We start from the raw sequence: 23968 nt of genomic DNA, 5'->3' as shown, positions 1-23968 counted from the left end.
TTTAACAACACTCTTTGTATAGAAGGGTGACCAGAGTTTGTGCATGCAGTATTATAAAAATGGCCTCACCAATGTCATGTACAACCACAAAATGACATCCTAACTCCTACTTTCAATATTCTTTCCAATGAAGGCATGCATACCGAAAGCCTTCTTCACCACCCTGTGTCTACCTGCGACTCCACTTTCAAGGAACTACTAGATGAAAAGGCTTGAGAGGAGGCCAGTATGGAGCGTAAATGTTTATATAGATGCATTGTGTCAAAACAAACTGTTTCTTTAAAGGTGTGAAATTTTGTAATTTAATAAATTTATCAAAAGTCAAACATACATGTTCAAAAATGCAAATTGGAATGTCTAGTGACAAATTCATTCAACAGTCAGTCTAAATAATTTAATTTCAACATCACGGAAAGATAGAGAAGCAGTTTTATGTGATATTATTGATTTTGTTTCTCTCTTGATAATGCTTTTCACATTGGTGTCATAGTTTGAAACATCAAAGTCTCTAGCATTTTATTATATAATGATGCCACAATTGTGACATAGCTCATGGAGAAAGCAGGCAGCACAGCTTGCTAATCTTCAGTGTATCGTTGATATTGCTCATGCTTTATGAGACAACAGAATCAGATTCATCACAAGTAATATTACTCACATCAGTTTCTCACATCAGTTGAAACATCTGAACTGTGTCCTTTAGGATGAAAGGTAGAACACTTCCTTTTAGTTTTAAGATAAGAGTTGTGTTTCATAGCTGTTTCAGCGATCAGTTATCGATACACACAAAGTCATTACTGAGCACAAAAACTCCTGGATCCAAATAGTGAACTCAATGTTTCTCCATTTGTTGTTTTTGGAGAAGAATGTAAGATTATTTCATTAACAAAGATTGTCTGAGTTAAAATTATATAACTGAATTACTTGCAGCTCTTACTTTTGACCTTTTTGTATTACAGAGGTAAAGAGATTGGCCATGATGTGGACTTTTTGATAAGCTGCCCGGAAAACTTGAATGAAAACTTTCTTTGTAAGATAATCAATAAGCTGGACATTCAGGTAGATATCAACGCTGCTAAATTACAGTGACTTAGCAATAAGCAACTTAATTTATGTTATCCTCTTTATGTCATTTATTTTATGCTAATAGCAACATCTAATGGAAAAACAAGAACCGCCACAAGTTAAAAATTAGCCAAAAATCAGCCAATGCGTCAGGAACATTTGCTCACTAGATTCAAGACAGAGCAGATTTATAATTGCAATTATATAAAGAATAAAAGTTAATTAGTTTTGAGATTCAACCTTGGAATCTAATTAGAAAAGGGAAGAATTATATTAGCTCTGATTTTAACTCCAGGCTGGTTCTGGGTCAGTGGTGAGTAACATGACTTCAATAAAGATTTTACCTTCTGGTACAGAAAACAGACTTGAGCATTTTACCTCCTAGGCTTTGTTAGAATTCTATGTGCAGTTTCCCCACTCAATTCACAAGGAAATAAGTTGAATGTCATCATGGCACAGTCAAAGGTTTAATAAATGTGAAAAGATCTTGGGCCACAACATCATTACACAATGTGGACATCAACATTGCACCAGCTTTGCTGAAGCTACTGAGGACATGCCTTAGATGCAGTAGGATTGGTAAAAATACTTGCAAGTTAAGCGTGGTAAGTGCAATCTAATGCCCTGTGTCAAGTTGTGTTGGTAGAGGGGAGGCATTGTGATTGACTGGGAGATCCCAGTTCCTTCATCCTGTTAAGTCAGGGTCAGGGAGACTTTCAGACTACCTTCTCACTCAGCGGTACAGCATCTTAAGTGCTTTGTTTAACTAGTGATGGTAGAGGACTCATTGTCCAAGGAGGCTAGTCAACAAACCCTGTTTAGTTATCTCGTGGCCTTTTAGGGTCATGTGTTTGCTTGTGGGATTTGACATCTGAAAGGAGAAGTCCATGGGATGCCACCCACTTTGTCCTTAATGTTGACACCCTTCTGTCCCCACTAGCACAGCCACCACCTTTCAATACCTTCCTGCCCACATTCACTTCAATCTCATTACTGATCTTTTGCATTGGAAATACGAAATAATGAAATATCAACAGTTCCCCACACTCATGATGCTGCATAACTGCCAGTATCTCCTTAAACATAGAAATGGGAGCAAGGGGAGGCCATTTGGCCCTTCCACCCTGCTCTGCAATTCAATATGATCATGGATAGTCGCCTAACTCAGTACCCTGTTCCTGCTTTCTCCCCATACCCTTTAAATCCATTTAACCTTTAATGTAGTAAAATGAAGGAATGGGTGAATGTACCCTAATCAGTTTGTAGTAACCCTTTTTAACTTAAGTTTGTTGCGCAGTGAGATAGGGAGCAAGAGTCAGGGGAAGGTCCAACAGAACTTTATTGAACATTTTATCAAGATAAAACAATATTTATCAGACTGTACTGTTGTACTTTAATTAAATGCTACCAAACTCTATCAATCTCTTCATGGGGCTCCTCATGAAACAGTCTTAAATCTCTAAGTAAACAGTCTCAAATCTGCATTAGCTATCTAATTCTGACATACGTTTCCGAGGATTTACTATACCCTATCCACAGGTGCCTACCTCTGTATTTGAGCTGTTTGTCTAAAAGGACTGCTAATACTCATTCAATAAGGCTGGGACAAGGTTGAGCAATGTTTCAGGATCTGCAGTTGTTGATTTAGACCTCCCCTCTCCTCAAGGGCTGGTTGTGGTCTCAACATGTTGGTCTCTCCATTGAAGAAGGTGCAAAAAACAAAAGCTGCCCCTTCATCCTCTCAAAGAAACTATGGCCCATGTCCAATACTAGCAATGTGTGGGGCAACTAGACCCAGTGAGGTAACTACTTTAATATTTGGAGGTTGCAGAACATGGTTTTGATCCTTCAACTGTTGAGTACTGTCCTTGCCACACTATTCCTCTGGCCTTCCTACTGAGCTGGGTGCCACCAGGTCTGTGTAGCATTCTTCTAACAGCGCAGGTTGACTGGATGTGGAAATACAGCTTGTTCTGAAACAATGTGGCTGTTAGCTCCTGGTCAGGCTGATCGGGCCTGCCTGGTTTCCATGGGAGTTGATTGTCCAAGGTTTAGCCGCATGAACACTCTGTTCCAACTCTGCAGCTTGCAAATAAGTTGAAACTTGGCTTCCACATTTTGAGTTCTTTTATCCATGCTCACGACACAGTATCAATATTTCTTTAACAATCCCGGAGATCATGGGTCACCTGACCAAAGTAAGAACTTTAGAGATTTTCCTACCAGCCTGTCTAGACATGTAAGTACACATGTCCAGAGCAGGTGGAACTTCAATCTGAGACTCCTAGCTCAAAGGTTGAGACGTTACCACAACACCACAAGAGCAATGCCCTAACAACTAAAATTAATCATACCTAATGAGCAGCAGGTCATACTGAGTGGAGATTTTCACCTTGCCAGGGCCTGAATTCAATGGGAGGACTAATGTTACTGTCCAGGTGAATATTTGTTACTTGGATTGTCCTGGGCCACCCCTGGAAAGAGAATGTGGGGCTCCCACTGGATTTTCACTGGTTTAAGGCTACAATCACCAGCCCTATTATCTGCTCTGATCACTTAATGACAGATTCCACTCAATTCTGGGGCTAAATTCATTAACTCTGAAAACGGGTGTCAGGAGCACAATGAGAAGTTCACCTTAAAATGATGTTAGCGATGAAGGAGGTAAACCAGTTTTGTGTAGTTTTCTGCTGATTTGAATGATTTCAGTGTCTAGTCAATGTAAGCCGTACTGTTGAATGGCTGAACATATCATCTGTGGCCTGTGAAATTGGTGAACGTGACAATATCCACTTTACCAATGGTCAGGCATCAGTCAGACACGAATGGTGTGGAAATTTCTCCTGCACAGCTGAGCTGGACCTCCTCTGTTGCCTTGGTGATAACTGCAAGCCACATATCATCCTAACTTTGAGATATATTGCCATTCCTTTAGTATTGCTGGGGCAAATTCCCGGAACTCCCTCCACACGATCTTGGAGTTTAACTTGCACCAAGTGGACTACAATGGTTCAAAGGGGCAGCTCACCACCACTTTCTTAACTCGGGGTCGATAATAAATCCTGGCCCAATCAACAAGGCCCATCCATTGAAGGAATAAAAAGTAACAGGTGATGTCTCTTTATAACAGCCTGACAAGAGCCAATAATAAAAAGCTTAAAGCAGTGGATAATTCACAGCCATGTCTTAGCTGCAATACATTGGAGTAGAATGGAGGGATAGAATAGACTAACAGTAATAGTGAGGGTAGGCAATGGGGATTCGGAACCGTGTTGCAATGGAAGTGTGTCTGATGGGTGTTGTTTATCGCCAGTCATCTTGAATGTGTCTGCAGAAGCATCTGTGCGGAGAGGCGCGCCACGCATACAAGGCCTGCCCAAGACGAGGGGCCACCACCTACGCACAGATGGCCGGAGGTGGCAATGCGAGCCATGGACTGCAAAAGGCCAGCAAGGTACCACAAACCAGCAGGGGAACAGTGTCTGGGGGCACCCAGAAGGATGGAGTGGAGCAGACGGCAGCCAACGGGGAGGTGCAGCAGCCAATCCAAGCTCCCACAGGACAGACGGAGGAAATGGAGGAGGAGCAAACCAAGGAGGCAGAGGAGTGGATTCCTGTAAAAACCAGGAAGAGGAAACCTCGCCAGGCCCCCAAAGCCACCCAGGAAAGGGGGAAATGACACCTGCGTGAGGAGGATACAGGCAGCTCTTCAGATGGTGAGGACGGGTGTAAGGAGGGTGGTCACTAGAGGAAGAGACAGAGTGCCGCAGGGAGAAAGGAGGGCAGCATCCCCCAAACAGGAAATGACAAACCCTCTGAGGGGGCAGGTAAAGATGACCCCCCACCCGGTGAGAACCAGGATGTACCCATTGCCCCACAGCTCCAGGTAACTAGGAGCAGCGATCCTCGGACAGCCCCGTTGTCAGACAGAGAACGGGACTGTGTGAACCCTGGTCCCGACCCGAAAACACCAGAGCGGGGAAATGCCTGCAGCGTGGAGCCGGACAGCGACCTCAGCCTTGTGAGTGTCCAACAGTTCGTGTTCACCACAGGAATGCAGATAGCTACCCCAGAGAGGTTGGACCAACAGCAAATGGACACTGGTAACCTCATAAACTGTTAAAATAGTGATAAAAATTGTCAGTATAAATGTGCGTTAAATCTGCTACGCGATGTGTCTCTACATGGCCTTCCTGGCCAACGTTAAAGCCGATGCCCTGTAGGAGTGTGGGATACCACACCTCAGCAGCTACAGAAGGTGGTCGAGCTCGTGGGCCCCCGGCCGTCAGTTTGGTCAGGGGGCAATGATAGGCCTGCCTCCAGCCTGGGTATCCTGTTGCAAGGAGGCAACTTCACCATCTCCAAGGTTAAGGAGGTGGTGGGTGGGCGCCTCCTCGTCGCTGATGTCACGTACAGAAACGCTCCCCTGAGACTGATTAATGTGTACGCCCCAGTGGGTAAGAGTGAACGGTTGGCTGTCCTGCAGCAGCTTCCACTGTTGCTGGCTACGTTCATGCTGGTCATTCTGGCCGGAGACTTCAACTGTATCATTGATGCAGATGGATGATCGGTGGGGTGGACAGTAAACCGGACACCATGTTCAGAGCCCTGATGGAAATGGTAAAAGATGCCAAGCTGGACGATGTCTTCAGCACCCTTGTAGACAGAGCACAGTGTAGATACACCTGGTCACGGGCAGACGGGTCTATCCACTCAAGGAAAGATTACCTGTTTGTGTCCTAAACATTCTCGGTCAGATCGACTGACATCAAGTCAGTGTTCTTCTCTGACCACTGCCTCCTGCTGGCTGACTGTCACCTACAGGATGAGCAGTGAGCTGGTAAGGGAACGCGGAAGCTGAAGACCAAGCTGTTGACCCCGGGAAACATTGAGGAGCTCAAGAGGGATTACGCAGGTTGGAGAACCGTGAAGCCCCTCTTTGAGTCCCCAGCGGACTGGTGGGACACAGTAAAAGGGAACATCAAGAGGTTCTTCATCCTCAAAGGTGTTCAGGAGGTGAAAGACAGGTGGGGAAAACTGTCCCAGCTCCAGGAAAGTATGCAGAACCTGCTCCTGCTGCAGACGATGGAGGTCGATGTCACGGAGGACCTCAAGGAGGTGAAGGGCCAACAAGCCTCGCTCTTTGCCTCAGAGGCCTCCAAGATAATCTTCCGGTCCAGGGTCCACTCAGTGGAGCAGGACGAGACGTGCTCACGTTTCTTCTTCCAGAAGGTGCACAAAGAGAGCTCTGTGCTCAGCAGCCTGAAGGAAGAAGATGGCTCGATAACGTCATCTCAGGCTGACGTCAGGAGGATCAGCAAATCCTTCTATGCCAGTCTGTTTGACTCGAAGCCAACCGATAGCGTGGCCTCCCAGCCGTTCCTGTCCTCTATCATGGAGGTCTTCGACGACAGAACACGGGAGAGGCTGGACCAGCCACTATCTCTGGACGAGCTGACCAAGCTGACAAGTCCTTCGAAAAGAATAAAACTCCCAGAAGCAATGGCTTACCGGTCAAGCTCTATTCCGCTCTGTGGGACTTGATTGGCCAGGACCTACTGGAGGTGTATGTCAGTATGCGTCGGGCAGGTACCATGAGTGAATCCATGAGGAATGGCATCATCACCCTCATCTACAAGCGGAAGGGGGAGAGGGAGGAACTCAGAAATAGGAGACCAATCTTCCTATTGAATGCGGATTCCAAAATCTTGGCAAAGGTCATCGCCAACCAGGTCAGGTTTGCTCTGGGGTCGGTGATTCACCCTGACCAAACCTGTGCTGTACCGGGCAGGAAGATCGCTGAGAGTCTTGCACTCCTCAGGGATACGATCGCCTACGTGCAGGACAGGGGGCTGGACACCTGCCTCATCAGCCTGGACCAGGAAAAAGCCTTTGACAGGATATCACATACGTATACGAGAGATGTTCTCTCCCAAATGAGCTTTGGGGAGGGAATCTGCAATTGGATCAGACTGGTCTACACCAACATTGTCAGTGCAGTCTCAATCAATGGGTGGGAATCAGATAGCTTCCCAGTCAGATCTGGAGTCAGGCAGGGCTGCCCTCTCTCTCCTGCCTTGTTTGTGTGCTGCATAAAGCCATTTGCCGAGTCCATCAGAAAGGATGTGAGCCTGAGAGAGGTGACTATTCCTGGCAGCGGGGCCGGCAAGTTAAGGACTCCCTGTACATTGATGATGTCGCCGTTTTCTGCTCGGATTTGCTGTCCGTGCACAGACTCATGTGCATATGTGACCAGTTTGAATGGGCCTCGGGAGCCAAGGTCAACCGAGGCAAGAGCAAGGCCATGCTCTTCGGGAATTGGGCCAACCAATCCTCCATCCCCTTCACCGTCAGGACTGACCACTTGAAGGTGCTGGGTATTTGGTTCGGAGAGGCTGGGGCGTGCACCAAGTCTTGGGGGGAGCGTATCAAGAAAGTGAGGCAAAAACTGGGCAGATGGAAGCTACGGTTGCTGTCCATCGCGGGAAAAAACCTGGTCATCAGGTGTAAGGCATTGTCAGTGTTGTTATGTGTGGCACAGATCTGGCCTATTCCCAGAACCTGTGCCGTCACAGTCACCTGGGCCATCTTCCATTTTATATGGAGATCAAAGATGGCCAGGGTCTGAAGGGATTTGATGTACAAAGATCTGGGCAATGGGGAAAAAACACACTAAATGCCACCCTCACCCTGATGGTCACCTTTGTGTGTGGCTGCTTCAAGCTGTGTGTGAATCGTCGGTACACAAACACAAAGTGTCACCACGTACTGAGGTTCTACCTGTCCCTGGTGTTGCAAAGGATGGGCCTGGCCTCGCTGCCACGGAATGCTCCAAGTAGTTGGACCATTCTGTATCACCTGTCCTTCATGGAGAAGTTTATGAAGAAAAGCACCTTTGACCACAAGTCCATCAGGAAGTGGTCAGCACATAGTGTCCCTTGAGACCCTTCGGGAAAAGGAGAGGGCGGATCCTGTCGAGCAGCTCCCTGGGCAGACTGTCAAAGTCATTTGGCAAAATGCCTCATCGCCGAAACTTTCCAACAAGCACCAAGACATGGCTTGGCTGGTGGTGAGAAGGGCTCTGCCTGTGAGATCCTTTATGCACGCCCGGACTCTCTGCCGCACCGCACGCTGCTCTCGAAGCGGCTGTGGTGGGGATGAGACCGTCACACACCTCCTTCTGGAATGTGCCTACGCAAAGGAAGTCTGGAGAGGAATGCAGTGGTGTTTGTCGAGGTTCATCCTGAGCAGCTCCGTGACGTGGGACTCCGTGCTCTACGGTCTGTTCCCTGGGACGCACACCGAGACGAACATCAACTGCGCCAGGAGGATCATCAACTCAGTGAAGGACGCTCTCTGGGCGGTCCGAAACCTGTTGATCTTCCAGCTGAAGGAGTTGACCCCGACTGAGTGTTGCAGACTGGCACATTCCAAGGTCCAGGACTATGTGTTGAGGGACGCACTGAAGCTTGGGGCAGCTGCCGCCAAGGCGTGGTGGGGAAAGATCACCGTGTAATGTCTGCCTGCCAAAGAACAGGGGTCGCACGCAGTAAGTGGGCTCCGCTGACACCTCAACAAAATATATGGATATATGGATGGTAAATGTATAGACTTGTATATACGAATGATTACACGATCTCTGTATGCAAAGAAATGGAATATTTATGTATGTATGGCATGACCAATTGTACAGATCATCAAAATATTTTATGAATAAAGTATATTTTTGAAATTAAAAAAAGTGTCTGCAGAAGCACAAATCAAATAAGTATTTGAAAACCAGTGTTAAGATTGGGGGAGGGGAGCAAATGATAACTTCAATTAGATTTGCAAACGACAAAACACTTGAAGCAAGCCCAGTAGGTAGACCAGTAACAGTGGGCAGGGCCTTTGGAATATAAAGGAACCTTGGAAAAACCAAAATGATGCAAGTTTTAAATCACCAAGAAATATTCGTGTGCTCATGGAAGGAAGAGAACTGGAACAGGTGCAAGAATTCAAGTGTTTATGAAACAGTCTGTGCAGATGGAAGGTGCAACAAAGAATTAAGATCAAAATAACAACGGGCAAAATGATATTTAGTCAGAGATAGTTGCTAATCAGAATATTGAAAAGACAATTCAAAAAAAGCAACGTGTAGAGAGGTTGATTCAGAGTGTCATTTCTTATGGTTCTGAGACTGGAGGAGGAGAGCACCTAATTAACTAACTTTGAAATGGGAGTTTGGAGGAGAAAGGAAAGGATTTGCTTCCATAAAAAGTAACAAATGTTGAAATGTTATGAACAGCAAATTAACTTGTTGATCACAATTAGATAGTTAGGAGAAAGAGGGAAACTGGGAAGGACACATTTTAAAGGAAACAAAGTTGTAAGAGACGTTACGGAGGAGAGATTTCAATGTGAAAGATGATGATGAAGGAAGACAATATTAATGCTAGCTGCTTGAACATTGAAGGAAATTATTGTCAAATATAAAGGAAGGTATAACATATAAAGCTGTGGAAAGACTGCATCTAGTCAAAGTCCTCCCTTTGGGCAAAGCACACACGCTAATGTTATATTTGGTAACAAGTCCTGTTGTGACAGATTGGCAACTGTCTCCCTGCAAAATTACAGCATCTTTAAGCGCTACACCTCAAAAGTATCCAAGACACGAACTCTTATCCTATAACCAATGTGGGTACATAAGTAAGATAAGTTGTGAACAGTTCCCTTTAGCTGCAGCCTTTTAAGAGACCCACTTGTTTCAAGCCCCAGGTATTGAGACTACATCTTCATCCGTCCAAATGAATGAAGCTACAAAGGCGCACATATTAAATAATGAATGTTTAGGGTGGAAATGTAAGGATATGATCAGAAAGTAGCAAAGAAGCTCAAGCCAGTCTTAGAAATGCATTAATCACTGTTGTGGTTCTGTTCACCGAGCTGGGAATTTGTGTTGCAGACGTTTCGTCCCCTGTCTAGGTGACATCCTCAGTGCTTGGGAGCCTCCTGTGAAGCGCTTCTGTGATGTTTCCTCCGGCATTTATAGTGGTTTGTATCTGCCGCTTCCGGTTGTCAGTTCCAGGTGTCCGCTGCAGAAACACAGAAATAGAAAACACACACCGGATCATCAACGCCACACTCACAGGAATCCGATTCACTAGAGAGGAAGAAAAAGGACAACCAACTCCCATTCCTAGACGTGATGGTACAGAGAACACCGAACGGAGAATTCACCACAAAGGTATACAGGAAAGCCACACGCACAGACCAAGTCCTGAATTACAAAAGCAACCACCCCAACACACACAAAAGAAGTTGCATCAAGACACTGTTCAAAAGGGCCACAACACACTGCAGCACACACAGAACTGCAAAAAGAGGAAGAAGAACACCTATACAATGTATTCGCCAAAAACTGATACCCCCACAATTTCATCAACAGATGCCTAAGGGAAAGACAACGGAATGAGGACATACCACAACCCAAAGGACTAGCCACATTACCATACATCAAGAACATTTCTGAACTGACAGCTAGACTACTACGACCACTAGGACTCATAACAGCACACAAACCAACAGCCACTCTCAGACAACAACTCACCAGGACAAAGGACCCGATACCCAGCATGAGCAAAACCAACATAGTGTACAAAATCCCATGCAAGGACTGCACAAAACACTACATAGGACAAACAGGAAGACAGCTAACGATCCGTATCCATGAACATCAACTTGCCACGAAACGACACGACCAGCTATCCTTAGTAGCCACACACACGGATGACAAGCAACATGAATTCGACTGGGACAACACTACTATTATAGGACAAGCCAAACAGAACAGCCAGGGAATTCCTAGAGGCATGGCACTCATCCACAGATTCTATCAACAAACACATCGACCTGGACCCAATATACCGGCCACTGCAGCGGACAGCTGGAACTGACAACCGGAAGTGGCAGAGACAAACCACTATAAATGCCGGAGGAAACATCACAGAAGCGCTTCACAGGAGGCTCCCAAGCACTGAGGGTGTCACCTAGACAGGGGACGAAACGTCTGCAACACAAATTCCCAGCTCGGCGAACAGAACCACAACAACGAGCACCCGAGCTACAAATCTTCTCACAAACTTTGAATGCATTAATCACAATGGCTCACAGATCCTAATGGGCTTCAGATTAAAGTCACATCAGATTTGTGAAACTAATTCCATTGCTTTTCACTGAGGACATTTACTACTGACCAGCTCCATCATAAAAGTCAGAGTCAATGGGTTTCCCACAGGGATCGAGCAGTAGGCCAATTTTACACCATTTCACTTATCTTGTTCTTGCTGGTAGATTGATTTCAAACTGTGACCATAGATTATGAAAACAAAGGAAGGTCATTTATAACCAGTAAATTCCCCACAGCCCCTGAGGATAATAGGGGTGCTTTCTTATTAGAGAGAGATGACTGGTGGTGGTTCAACCTGAGGGTCACCACACCTCAGGCAAGGTTGAGGAAGTGCATCTTCATGGTGACCTCAGCCAATACAGGAACTGAATCTGTGCTGATGGCATCGCTCTGCATTGCCAACCAGCTATCTTCAGATTAAATCTCAAAGCTTCACGTTATTTGTCCTTTTTAAGGATATACATTTTATGAATAGCATGTAGGTTTTTTTCTTTCCATTTTTCATTTTCTTTTGTGTTGTTCATGTTCATTCTGGCTGAGTACATACCAGACCATTCTTGTTTGTGTACAAAAATTAAAGAACATAAGAATTGTAGATTATCAAGTTTATAACACAGAGGGAACTCAACTGACCCATTATTCCTCTGTATGTGCTGGATCATCAACAGGATTTATCTATCATAGCAATTTGTAGCACCTCATTATAGAAAAACATCCTAAAGTGAAGTTCCAAAGAAGAGTAATTATTTCAAAATATTAATTTTACTTCTGTCTCCACAGATGCTGTCAAACCCGCTGAGTTTCTCTAACATATCCTGTTTTTATTATCCGAAAGTATTTTGCAGGTTTTGAAAACATAGGTTCTAATTAATGTGCTCTAATTGTAACTCAGCATTCTTTCACCAAATTCTAAAGGTGTTAATCACTTGGACAGCATTCATGGTTGTATTGAATATTATTTTAGCTTTAATTTTAAGGAATTTTTTTTATGTTCTCCATGCAATTCACCCATGGGTTTTCACATTTGATTATAAAGTTACTACAAATAGATTCAGATTAAGTGAGGTGAAACAGTCTATTTTATTCATATTGCATCTGACCTGCAGAAATCTCACCATTATACTGTTTGCTCAAACTGCATTGCTGTGAAAAACAATGTCTTTTTGCAGTCAGCTCAGAGTGTGACAGTCCTCTGGAGGCCTGGAAACCAATGATAAAGTGAAGGAGGCACAGGTTGACTGTTTGCATCATAACCTTGTCATAAGAACTAACATCTTGAAAGGATTTAGCATTAGCAATTAGGATGGCTTGATACTGTTGCTCTGGCCTTCGATATGGAAGATGAGATTTGTCACGAGGGATGTCTTTACAAAAGCATTTCTTCGTTTCACTGTTTTGTCAAATAACATCATGTGAGCTGTCACAAGTATGGAGGAAAAAAATGAGTTTCACTGGCTTGACAACTGCTGTAAAAATGTTGAACTGAAGGTCATGTACAGGTATAACTTTCTTCATACCTGAAATGTCTCACTTTGTAAACCTGACAATTTTACATTGGACAACTTCGCTTCTGATATTAGTCGACAATTTGATCGCAGTTTATTTCCCCTTTCCTCAGGGTCTGCTTCTGTACTACGATATTATGGAGGCCACATTGGAAAAGAGAACATTCCCCAGCAAAAAATATGATGCCATGGATCATTTTCAAAAATGCTTCCTTATCCTAAAATTGAACAAAGCGCTTGTGAAGAACCGAGTCCTCGATGTGTCTTCTGTGCCTGCAGTGAGGCCAATCGATAATGGGACAGAACCTGAAGTCAAAACTCAGATTAAAGATTGGAAGGCTATCCGTGTGGATCTGGTTGTGGTGCCTGCTCAGCAATTTGCCTTTGCACTCTTGGGATGGACTGGATCAAGAGTGAGTCGGCTTTTTTTTAATATAAAGCTTGTGTTAAAAACCTGGAGACAGTAGAATAGATATCTCTGTTTTTTTGGAAATTGTCATTAACCAATAGATCTCAAGCACTCTCACATCACAGTCAATAAATACATTAATGGCTCATAAAAAGTATCTTCTCCCGATGGTGCTTCCATCTTTCTAGCTCATCCAGTTCCAACACCAGAGTAAATTACATTTTCAGATTGCCAGTCAGATTGACAGGAGTAGCAATCCCAGATAAATTGGTAATTTTTGACAGCTGGCCATGAATTGAAACAACTGTAAAAAATCCACTTAAGACAGATAGCAACATCAAATAATTTGATGAGAATAATTTGTAATGCAGCCAGCCTTGTCGATTGAACTCCTGAGCTCCACCGCCAGATATGGATCAGTTGGTAAATGTTCGAATATAAGAACCAGGGGTAGGAGTAGGTCAAATACCTGTCAAGCCTGCCCTATCTCTCAATGTGATCATGACAATCTTAAGCATCAACTTCACTTGACACCTCTTTTCCCTATATCTCTTGGTCCCCAATCAAATCCCAACCAAGAATCTGTCCATCGAAGTCCTAAATAGCCAGAGGCGGTGGCAGAAGATAAGATAGCAATGCTTAAGAAGAATTTAGACAGACACATGAACAGGCAGGGAGTAGAGGGATATGGACCATGTGCAGACAGGTTTAGAATGGCATCATTGTCAGTACAGACATGGTATACCGAAAGGCCTGTTCTGATGCTGTACTGTTCTGTGTTCTATGATGGTGTATCCACAATGCTCAAATTCGCAAAGTTCATAACCCTTTGAGTGAAGTAATTCCTCTTCATTGCAGCCATAAATTATCAGCCCTGGAAACCTTGCCCCATTGTTCTGGCTGACCTCTGGCTGAGGAAAGAATCCTTCAGATGAGAAGCCCCTTCATAATTTTGAATGTTTCACTGCTACCAAGTGATAGATTACATCTTGTAAGGCAATGCCACTTCCCATTTAGACTCAACAGTGTTCATTCTCTACCATGATTAACCAAATAAGTCCTTAGACCCAAAGCACTGTAGTGGTAGTGTGCCTGTCTGCAGACCAAGTGTCCTGGGTTCAGGTCCCAGCTGCTCCAGAGGTAATAACATCTGTGAACAGGTTGATTTAAAAAATATCTACTTGTGAGTTTTTATTGAGAAAAGAGGATTGTTGGCAGTCATGATCCCAAACATTGCTGAAAGCTCTTGGTTCCCCAGTGCATACAACATTACAAACCACATATAGGCCATTGTGAGCAGATTTCAAGCAGACAACAAGCACTTGCTCACAGAGGTAACTTGCTCACATTGATATTCACACTGTTTTAAGTATAGATGCAGGTTTATATGCCGCTATCAATACCAAGAAAACTCCATGTGTCAGATGTTATTAAACACCATCAGATCTGTTGGCAGAGTATAGGCATGGTTCTCAGCCTATTACAGGCCTTGGCCCAGGCTTGCTGGGCTGTCAGAAGCTGGTGGTACATCAGAGGCTTGCAGGTCCTGGGTGTTAAGGCCTACTGCTTTGGGGATTTGGTGACAAGAAGGTAAGTCATCTTTATAAACTTCTGCAGAGTGGGGGTTTTGGGGACAACATATATGGGGTAGGATTCAGAGGCCACCTCCACTCCCCCATCCAAGTCTCCAATTGCTCCCAGATTAGAGCAATTGGAGGCCATCCGTATCCCTGCAGGAGGGTTGCTCTGGGAAATTAGCTAACTTTCTCATTCACCAGGATGACATGCCATCAGGCAGTTGGCGAGTTAAAGCCATCAATTGACAACTTAAGAGCCTTTAATTTTAAACCTCTTGTGGCCTCCTTCTTCAAGGACCACAACATCCCCTCCCATGTGGTCAATAATGCTCTCCAACGTATCCCCACCACTTCCCACACCTCTATCCTTGAACCCCACCCCTCCAACCGCAACAAGGATAGAATCCTCCTGGTCCTCACCTTCCACCCTACCAATCTCTGGATACAACACATCATTCTACCCCATTTCCACCTTCTACAGTCAGAACCCACCACCAGAGATATATTTCCCACATCTATCAGCATTCCACAGAGACCTTTCCCTCCGCAACTCCCTTGTTAGGTCCATGCCCCTCGTCGACCCAGTGTCTACTCCCGGTACCTTGCCTTGTTACTGCAAGAGGTATAAAACCTGTGCCCACACCTCCCCCCTCACCTCCCTTCAAGGCCCCAAAGGATCCTTCCATCACTGACAGAGATTTTCTTGCACCTCTAAACACCTCATCTACTGTGTTTCTTGTTCTTGATGTCGTCTCACCTACATTGGGGAGACAGAACATCAACTTGCAGCCCTCCCCCCACTTTGACTCGACGTTTGCAGGCTTCTTAAAATCTCCGTCTCTGTTCTTCCTTTTGTTCCCTCTTTGTTTGTCTTTGTCATCTGTCTCATTTTGTGTCGGAGAATTGAGCCCCATAGATCAGAGACCACCAACAAGGATCGTAGTGAAATTGACAAGCAGTTTATTACACAAAGCGATATCGCGGAAGAGAAATTAACCAGGCTGACACAAAACTGATTCTCTGCACAGATGGCCAAATCCTCTTCCCAGAACAGAAAGTGTAGGCATATTTTATAGGAGTACAACACAAAGGTGATGATTGTAACGCAGTTACAGTACAATGGTGAAAATTGTGAAGAGATTAAAACAAGAATAAATTGAATGGAAGTTAACCAAGCATCCGACAGTAGCAATTCATTTGTAATTAACACAGGAGATTCCAGCCATCTCTGTGAGTGTGTGAGAATGTCTTATAGAGGATTCTTCATTGTATTTCCCATCTGCGCAAATATGTGTAAATGCTCCTTCTCTCGGCATCCAGGTGTGCCCATTGTGTTCCTCCTGTGAGCGAAGTCTTCTGGGGGCCTCTTGGTCTGCCTCTGCTAATGTGGTATCGGTTTCAATGGGAAAGGATCCTGCTCTTAGGGTGTTGGGACTACAATGCTATTCGGGGCTGGGAGCTGATTGTGAATGCTGTTCTAGGAAGTGTATTCTCTGGTCTGGGAGTGCTTTGGCCATGTCTGGTTTTATGTTAGCCTGTTTAGCCAAGACTAGAGCACTCTGGGTAGTTTGTGTATATGTTGGCAGCCTTGATTTCTGTGTTTTGCAGGCCAGCTTCTGTGTTTTTATGTGGCCATGCTATGGGTCTTCAGGGTGGCACAGCTTTTCCCCAGATTTTGTTTCACAGACTTATTTCTTTTTGCCATCTATTCAGTCTCCCTTCAGAAATGTCTCGATTGACTTTACGTTGTGATGCTGCTTAGTGTTTTCTTTCCCATATTGTCGCAGTCTTGTCAAATATTTTTACTTGGTCTCTTTGCTTTCTTACTTCTTTCTTCCTCCTTCCTTCACTTCATTTTCACTTCTGTTGATTCATCCACACAAGTTGTTTCTAAGTGTCTGATAAACATCACTGGTTACAGATCATTTTCCACTGCAACCTGAGAATCTCTGGGGCTCTTAAGGAAGCTCTCCGAGATGATTTACGTTAGATCTTCATGAACAGCTGAACTTTACCATAAAGATACTTCAGAAATTGACAAATTAAATCTTTATTTTGAAGCACAAAAGACTTCAGAAGGTAGTTCAATACATTTGGAGATTGCTGCAAACATTGGGATATTTGCCAGGTGTGCAGATTGTCCAGTCAGCTCACCTTGACATCCTATTTTTGGCTCACTTTTATTTTGCAAAGACAACAAAGGAGAAAGTATCTGTAAGATGCCACAACAGATGGTCAAGAAATGAAGTACTAACATGTTTAGTTCCTTGATTGCTTTGGGACTTGTAGACCTTCAGTGATGACATGGTATACACTTCTCCACTCCACGTTTCAGTCTTGTTCTAGCGATAATCCATGAAAGGTAAATTATTATCTCTTAACATGAGTTTATTTAATTTTAGGAGCTCGGATATTGAACGTTTGCTTTCTTGTTATATTAATGGCCGACATTTGTTGATTTAGATTGAACAATAGAAGGAAGAGCTGAGAAAAAAAAGGCAAATTGATCACAGTGGCATCACAATCCTTGGTTTCTACTCTAACTTATCAGATTGAAATGTTGAGCATGAAAAGACAGAGTGCTTCAGCTAGTAAATAAAAATAACATTTATTTAAGAGGTAATCCATCTCTTTGCTGACACATAATGATTGTTACAGTCTGTCTTGCTAGGCTGGATGCCCATGAGCATATTAAAGCAATTAACTAGGTTTCAGTTTTAATCAGCTCCCCATTTTCCCTTTTTTTTTGCTTAGAACACACCAAAAGCTCATTATACCACTTTAAAATGCTTACTGTCACATAATACTAATATAAACTAGCCCCGTGTTCACGGTTACTTTGAAATCATGTTCTTTGCCAATTTGTGCAAAAACATCATTATCAGCTTCAGGGCACCCATTTCACACAACAGATGAGGTGCCGGAAGACTGGAGGTTGGCAAATATGGTGCCACTGTTTAAGAAGGGCGGTAAGGACAAGACAGAGAACTATAGACTGGTGAACCTGGCCTCGGTGGTGGGCAAGTTGTTGGAGGGAATCCTGAGGGACAGGATGCACATGTATTTGGAAAGGCAAGGACTGATTAGGGATCGTCAACATGGCTTTGTGCATGGGAAATCATGTTTCACAAACTTGATTGAATTTGGAAAAGTAACAAAGAAGATTGATGAGGGCAGAGCGGTAGATGTGATCTATATAGACTTCAGTAAGGCATTCGACAAGGTTCCCCATGGGAGACCGATTAGCAAGGTTAGATCTCATGGAATACAGGGAGAACTAGCCATTTGGATACAGAACTGGCACAAAGGTAGACGACAGAGGGTGGTGGTGGAGAGTTGTTTTTCAGACTGGAGGCCTGTGACCAGTGGAGTGCCACAAGGATCGGTGCTGGGTCCTCTACTTTTTGTCATTTACATAAATGATTTGGATGTGAGCATAAGAGGTATAGTTAGTAAGTTTGCAGATGACACCAAAATTGGAGGTGTACTGGACAGTGAAGAGGGTTACCTCAGATTATAACAGGATGTGGACCAGATGGGCCACTGGGCTGAGAAGTGGCAGTTGGAGTTTAATTCAGATAAATGCGAGGTGCTGCACTTTGGGAAAGCAAATCTTAGCAGGACTTATACACTTAATGGTAAACTGCTAGGGAGTGTTGCTGAACAAAGAGACCTTGGAGTGCAGGTTCATAGCTCCTTGAAAGTGGAGTTGCAGGTAGATAGGATAGTGAAGAAGGCGTTTATTATGCTTTCCTTTACTGGTCAGAGTATTGAGTACAGGAGTTGGGAAGTCATGTTGTGGCTGTACAGGACATTGGTCAGGCCACTGTTGGAATATTGCGTGCAACTCTGGTCTCCTTCCTATCGGAAAGATGTTGTGAAACTTGAAAGGGTTCAGAAAAGATTTAAAAGGATGTTGCCAGGGTTGGAGGATTTGAGCTATAGGGAGAGGCTGAACAGGTTGGGGCTGTTTTCCCTGGAGCGTCGGAGGCTGAGGGGTGACCGTATAGAGGTTTACAAAATTATGAGAGGCATGGATAGGATAAGTAGGCAAAGTCTTTTCCCTGGGGTCAGGGAGTCCAGAACTAGAGGGCATAGGTTTAGGGTAAGAGGGGAAAGATAGAAAAGGGACCTAAGGAGCAATTCTTTTCACACAGAGGGTGGTATGTGTATGGAATGAGCTGCCAGAGGATGTGGTGGAGGCTGGTACAATTGCAACATTTAAGAGGCTTTTGGATGAGTATATGAATAGGAAGGGTTTGGAGGGATATGGGCCGGGTGCTGGCAGGTGGGACTAGATTGGGTTGGGATATCTGGTCGGCATGGATGGGTTGGACCGAAGGGTCTGTTTCCTTGCTGTACATCTCCATGACTCTATGACTCTAATTGGGAGAACATTATCAGCAATGGGGAGAACAGGATTCTTTTTAGTTTATTTTTTTTAAAAAACAATGATGTCAGAAACATTCCTCTAAGTGCCAAGAAGATTTCAAAACTTGCCATGTCCACAAGCCATGAGCATCAATAGAAATCAAAGGCATCAGACCAGCAGTTACAATTTTATCTTAAATGTATTTCAAGGTGAGCAAAATATGCACTGCTGGAATAACAATAAAGTAACTCTGATGTAGATATTTTAAAATCCAGTTTGCTTATAAATGATAAAAATTAAGATGACTTCTGATTAATAATTGTCTATATAAAAGACAGAGACTGAGAATGACTCTAAAATATTGCTGAATAAGTAAAATTGACAGTCCTCTGCGATATTCAAACTGATAAAAGCCTTGATTAAAACATCACACAGTTGAATGTTGCACAAATTAGTTAAGAAATTGCCTCTTAACTCATAGCCTTAAATGCAATAATTTTATATTTATGTTCAAAATGTACCAAGTACTTTTTGTTTTAACATTTACCCAGCAAAGTCCATGTTACACTTTTGCACAGTCAATGTCTAAAATGTGTTTGTTGGTTTCCTATAGTTGAATAACAGGGGAGTACTGGAAGGATTACAGGCTGAATATTAACTTGTTCAACCTGTGTCATGATTGCTCCTTCTATGGCCTACATTTTCTAATGTGGAACTTGATTTCAATTTCTGGTTTCGAGGCAAATTTATTACCTGCTGAGTCATAGGGCCTCCATGTAAAAATGTTAATAGTGAGTCATCAGCTTGTTTCATATTGTCTTCAAATTTTATTTTCATTGGACTTCAAGACCATTCAGTCTTTAAAGAAATGGAACACAATGTGATTCATATATGTGCTGTTAGGCAGCTTGGTGGCAAAATGGGTATCACCAATGAGACCTTGTGTTTTGGAAAATCCAGCCACATGGTAGAAGTTCCACAACCTCTTTTGTTGAAGTATTCAGGAACTGTTTGATACTTCAAGGAATAAACGATTGATATATCTGGAAAATATTACCAACATTGGTTTAAAATGAAACACAAAAGAGACACAAACGTTTAATATGTTGATGGTTTCAATTGTAATGGGCAAAACTATTTTCTGGATCTCATTATCTCGGACATTGATCAAACCCTAGTAAGTAGATTATAGGGTTGTATTCTGCTGTGTTGGTGACTAATAGAGTGTATCATTAAACTGTAAGGCATAATTTCTTTTCTTAAATCTAGTTTTGCTTGCTTGCAAATTAAGATCTTAATTTTATTGTTTTTAAGTTTTACGTTTTTTTCAGGATTGGGTGGGGCTAATCAAGCTCTGTGCTGTAGAGATGGTGAGACCAGTTAAAAATAAGGAAATATCATATCTGGTTCTGCAATTGCCTAGCATCAACTTAGGAAGCTGAAACAACAATGACAAAGACAGCTCTGTCAGATTTTGCAAAATCCTCCTCATTTACATCTCTGGGTTAGTGCCAATACTGAGAGAGCTGTCTTACTGACTTGTCAAGCATCAGATTGAAATAGTCATACTCACAGAATCATACCTGACAGACAATGTCCCAGACACCACTCTCTCTATCCCTGGATATGTCCTGTCCCAACGGCAGGACAGATCCAGCAGAGGTGGTGGCACAGCCAGATGCAGTTAGGGAGTCCACAACATTGAACTGGAAACCTCCTGCTAGTTTTCACGTAACGTCCTCCCTCAGCTGATGAATCCGTGCTCCTTATTGTTGAACAACTAGGAGGAAGCATTGAAGGTGCCAGGGTGCAAAATGTATTCCGGTGGGGAATTTCAATGTCCACCACCAAGAGTGGATCAGCAGCTGATCAAGCTGGTCGGGTCCTAAAGGACATAACTGCTAGACTAGTCTGCAGCAGGTGGTGAGAAAGCAAACAAAAGGAAAAACATACTTGACCTCATCCTTACCAATCTGCCAGCTGCGGATCTATCTGTCCATGAATTGGTAAGAGTGACAACAGCACAGTTCTTGTAGACACAAAGTCCCACCTTCATATTGAGAATACCTTTCATCATGTGTGACATTATCACTGTGCTAAATGGGACAGACTTTGAACAGTTTGAAGACTGGGCATCCATGAGGTGCTGTGGGCCATCAACAACAGCAGAACTGTACTTTAGCAGAATCTACAACCTTATAGCCTCCCACTACCATCAAGGCAAAGGATTAACCCTGGTTCAATGGAGAGTGCAGGAGGGCATGCCAGGAGCATCCCCAAGAATACTTAAAAATTAGGTGAAGTCACCAAACAGGACTACCTACATGCCAAACAGCATACGCAGTCAGTGATAGACGGAACTAAGTGCTCCCACAACCAACAGATCAGATATAAGTGCTGCAGTCCTGCCACATCCAGTCATGAATTGTGGTGGACAATTAAACAACTCACTAGAGGAGGAGGCTCCACAAATATCCCCATCTTCAATGATGAAAGGGCCAAGCAGTGCAAAAGGTAAGGCTGAAGCATTCACAGCAATCTTCAGCCAGAAGTGTTGAGTGCATGATTTATCTCTGCCTCCACCAATGGTTCCCAACGTTACAAATACCAGTCTTCAGCAATTTAATTTACTCCAAGTGACATCAAGAAATGGATGTCAACACTTGGTACTGCAAAGACTATGGGTCCTGACAACAATAGTACTGAAGACTTGTGCTCCAGAACTTGTGACACCCCTAGACAAGCTGTTCCAGTACAGTTACCACACTTGCATTTACCCGACAATATAGAAAATTGCTCAGGTATACCCTGCACACAAAAAGCAAGCCAAATCCAACCCGGCCAATTACCGCCCCATTAATCGTCTCTCGATCATCAGTAAAGTGATGGAGGGTGTCGTCAACAGGGCTGTCAAGCAGCACCTGCTCAGCAATAATCTGCTCAGTGATGCCCAGTTTAGGTTCCAACAGGACCACACAGTTCCTGACCTCATTACAGCCTTGGTTCGAACATGGACAAAAGAGCTGAATTTCAGAGGTGAGGTGAGAGTGACAGCCCTTGACATCAAGGCTGCATTAGACTGAGTGTGGCATCAAGGAGCCCTAGCAGAACTAGAATCAGTGGTTATTGGGGGCAAACTCTCTGCTGAATAGTCATATCTGATACATAGGAAGATGGTCTTAGTTGTTGAAGGTCAGTCATCTCAGCTGCAGAACATCACTGCAGGAGTTCCTCAGGATAGTGTCCTAGGCTCAACCATCTTCAGCTTCTTCATCAATGACCTTCCCTCCATCCTAATGTCAGAAATGGGTATGTTTGTTGATGATTGCACAATGTTCAGCACTAATCTCAATTCCTCAGATACTGTACCAGTCCATATTTAAATGCAACAAGTTTTGGATCATACCCAGGCTTGGGCTGACACATGACAAATAATATTCATACCACACAAATGTCAGGCAATGATCACCACCAACAAATGGAAATCTAACCACCGCCCCCTGACATTTAGTGGTTTTACTATCACTGAATCCCTCACTATCAAAATCCTGGGGGTTACCGTTGACCAGAAACTCAGCTGGACTCACTACATAAAAATAGTGGCTACAAGAGCAGATCAGAGACTAGGGACAAAAGGACTGCCCTCAAAACCTGCCCACTATCTACAAGGCGTAAGTCAGGAGTGTGATTGAATACTCCTGGATGGGTCCAGCTCCAGTTCCAGCAACACTACAGAAGCTTGACACCATCCAGGACAAAGCAGCCCACTTAATTGGTATTATATCCACAAACATCTACTCCCTCCTTCACTGATGCTCAGTAGCAGCAGTGTGTACTAGCTATAAGGTGCACTGCAGAAATTCACCAAAGATCCTTAGCCAGCACTTTCCAATCCTGCAATAACTTCCATCCAGAATGATGACAGCAGCAGATATAGGGGAACACCACCGCTTGCACATTTCCCTCCAAGTCACTCACCATCCTGACATGGGAATGTATCGTCATTCCTTCACTGTCACTGGGTCAAAATCCTGGAATTCCCTTCCTAATGGCAGTTCATTTCTACCTACAGCATGTGGACTGCAGTGGTTCAAGAAGGCACCTTCATAAGGGGCAAGTAGGGACAGGCAATAAATGCTGACCTGCCTGTGACACCCACATCCCACAAAGGAATGATTTTAAAAAGTCAATGAATGGAGTCTGGAATTATGCATTGTTTGCCATGTGGAATTATGATGTGGTGGTGATAATGAAGACCTAGCTGAAGGAAAAGCAGGACTGTATGTTAAATATTCCTGGTTACAGGGTGTTCAAAAAATCTAGGAAAGGCAGAAAGGGAAGTGGGGTGGCAGTATTGGTCAACATAGCTTTGCAGGATTGGAGAAAGAGGATGGCTCCGAAGTTTCAGGGACAGAACCAATTGAGCTCGAGGTAAAGAATAAGGACAGTGCAATTACCTTGCCTTGTGTGAGCTGACGCCACCAATTAGCAGGAAGAGCAAGTAAAGGAACAAATCTGCAAAGTAAGTATGTAAGGTGCCAGCATTGCCGAGTAGTTATAATGGTGCAATTTCATTACCCAAATGTAGTTTAATTTGTAGTACTGTAAAGGGCAAAGAGGGGCAAACATTCTTAAATTGTGTTCAGAAGAATTTACTTTTGCAGATTGGTGTCCAGTCCAACAAGAAAGGCAATACTGATTAACCTGATCCTTGGGAGCACAGTGGTCAGGTAGAGCAAGAGTCAAGGAGGGAGCAGACAGTAATTGTTGGGCAATAGGGATTAGGATGATGGGGCAAGAATAATATGGGCTGCATAGAATGGAGCAAAGGTTAGCAAGAAAGATTACAGCTGATCAATGGCTATGTTTAAA

The 23968-nt window shown here is 43.7% G+C and overlaps 1 protein-coding gene across 1 annotated transcript in view; it reads left to right on the top strand.

Annotated features, from left to right (window-relative positions):
* The window catches only part of dntt (deoxynucleotidyltransferase, terminal), a 271547-nt gene that overhangs the window by 178398 nt on the left and 69181 nt on the right, over positions 1 to 23968 (top strand). Inside the window, exons 8-9 of the mRNA XM_072557695.1 lie at positions 960 to 1059; positions 12852 to 13151. Coding sequence (XP_072413796.1) covers positions 960 to 1059; positions 12852 to 13151 — 400 coding nt within the window. The remainder of the gene's footprint in view (positions 1 to 959; positions 1060 to 12851; positions 13152 to 23968) is intronic.

Source organism: Chiloscyllium punctatum, chromosome 38, assembly GCF_047496795.1.
Source record: "Chiloscyllium punctatum isolate Juve2018m chromosome 38, sChiPun1.3, whole genome shotgun sequence".
Classification (NCBI taxonomy): Eukaryota; Metazoa; Chordata; class Chondrichthyes; order Orectolobiformes; family Hemiscylliidae; genus Chiloscyllium; species Chiloscyllium punctatum.
Note: the sequence above shows the minus strand (reverse complement) of the source record. Positions and strands in the feature narration are given on the sequence as shown.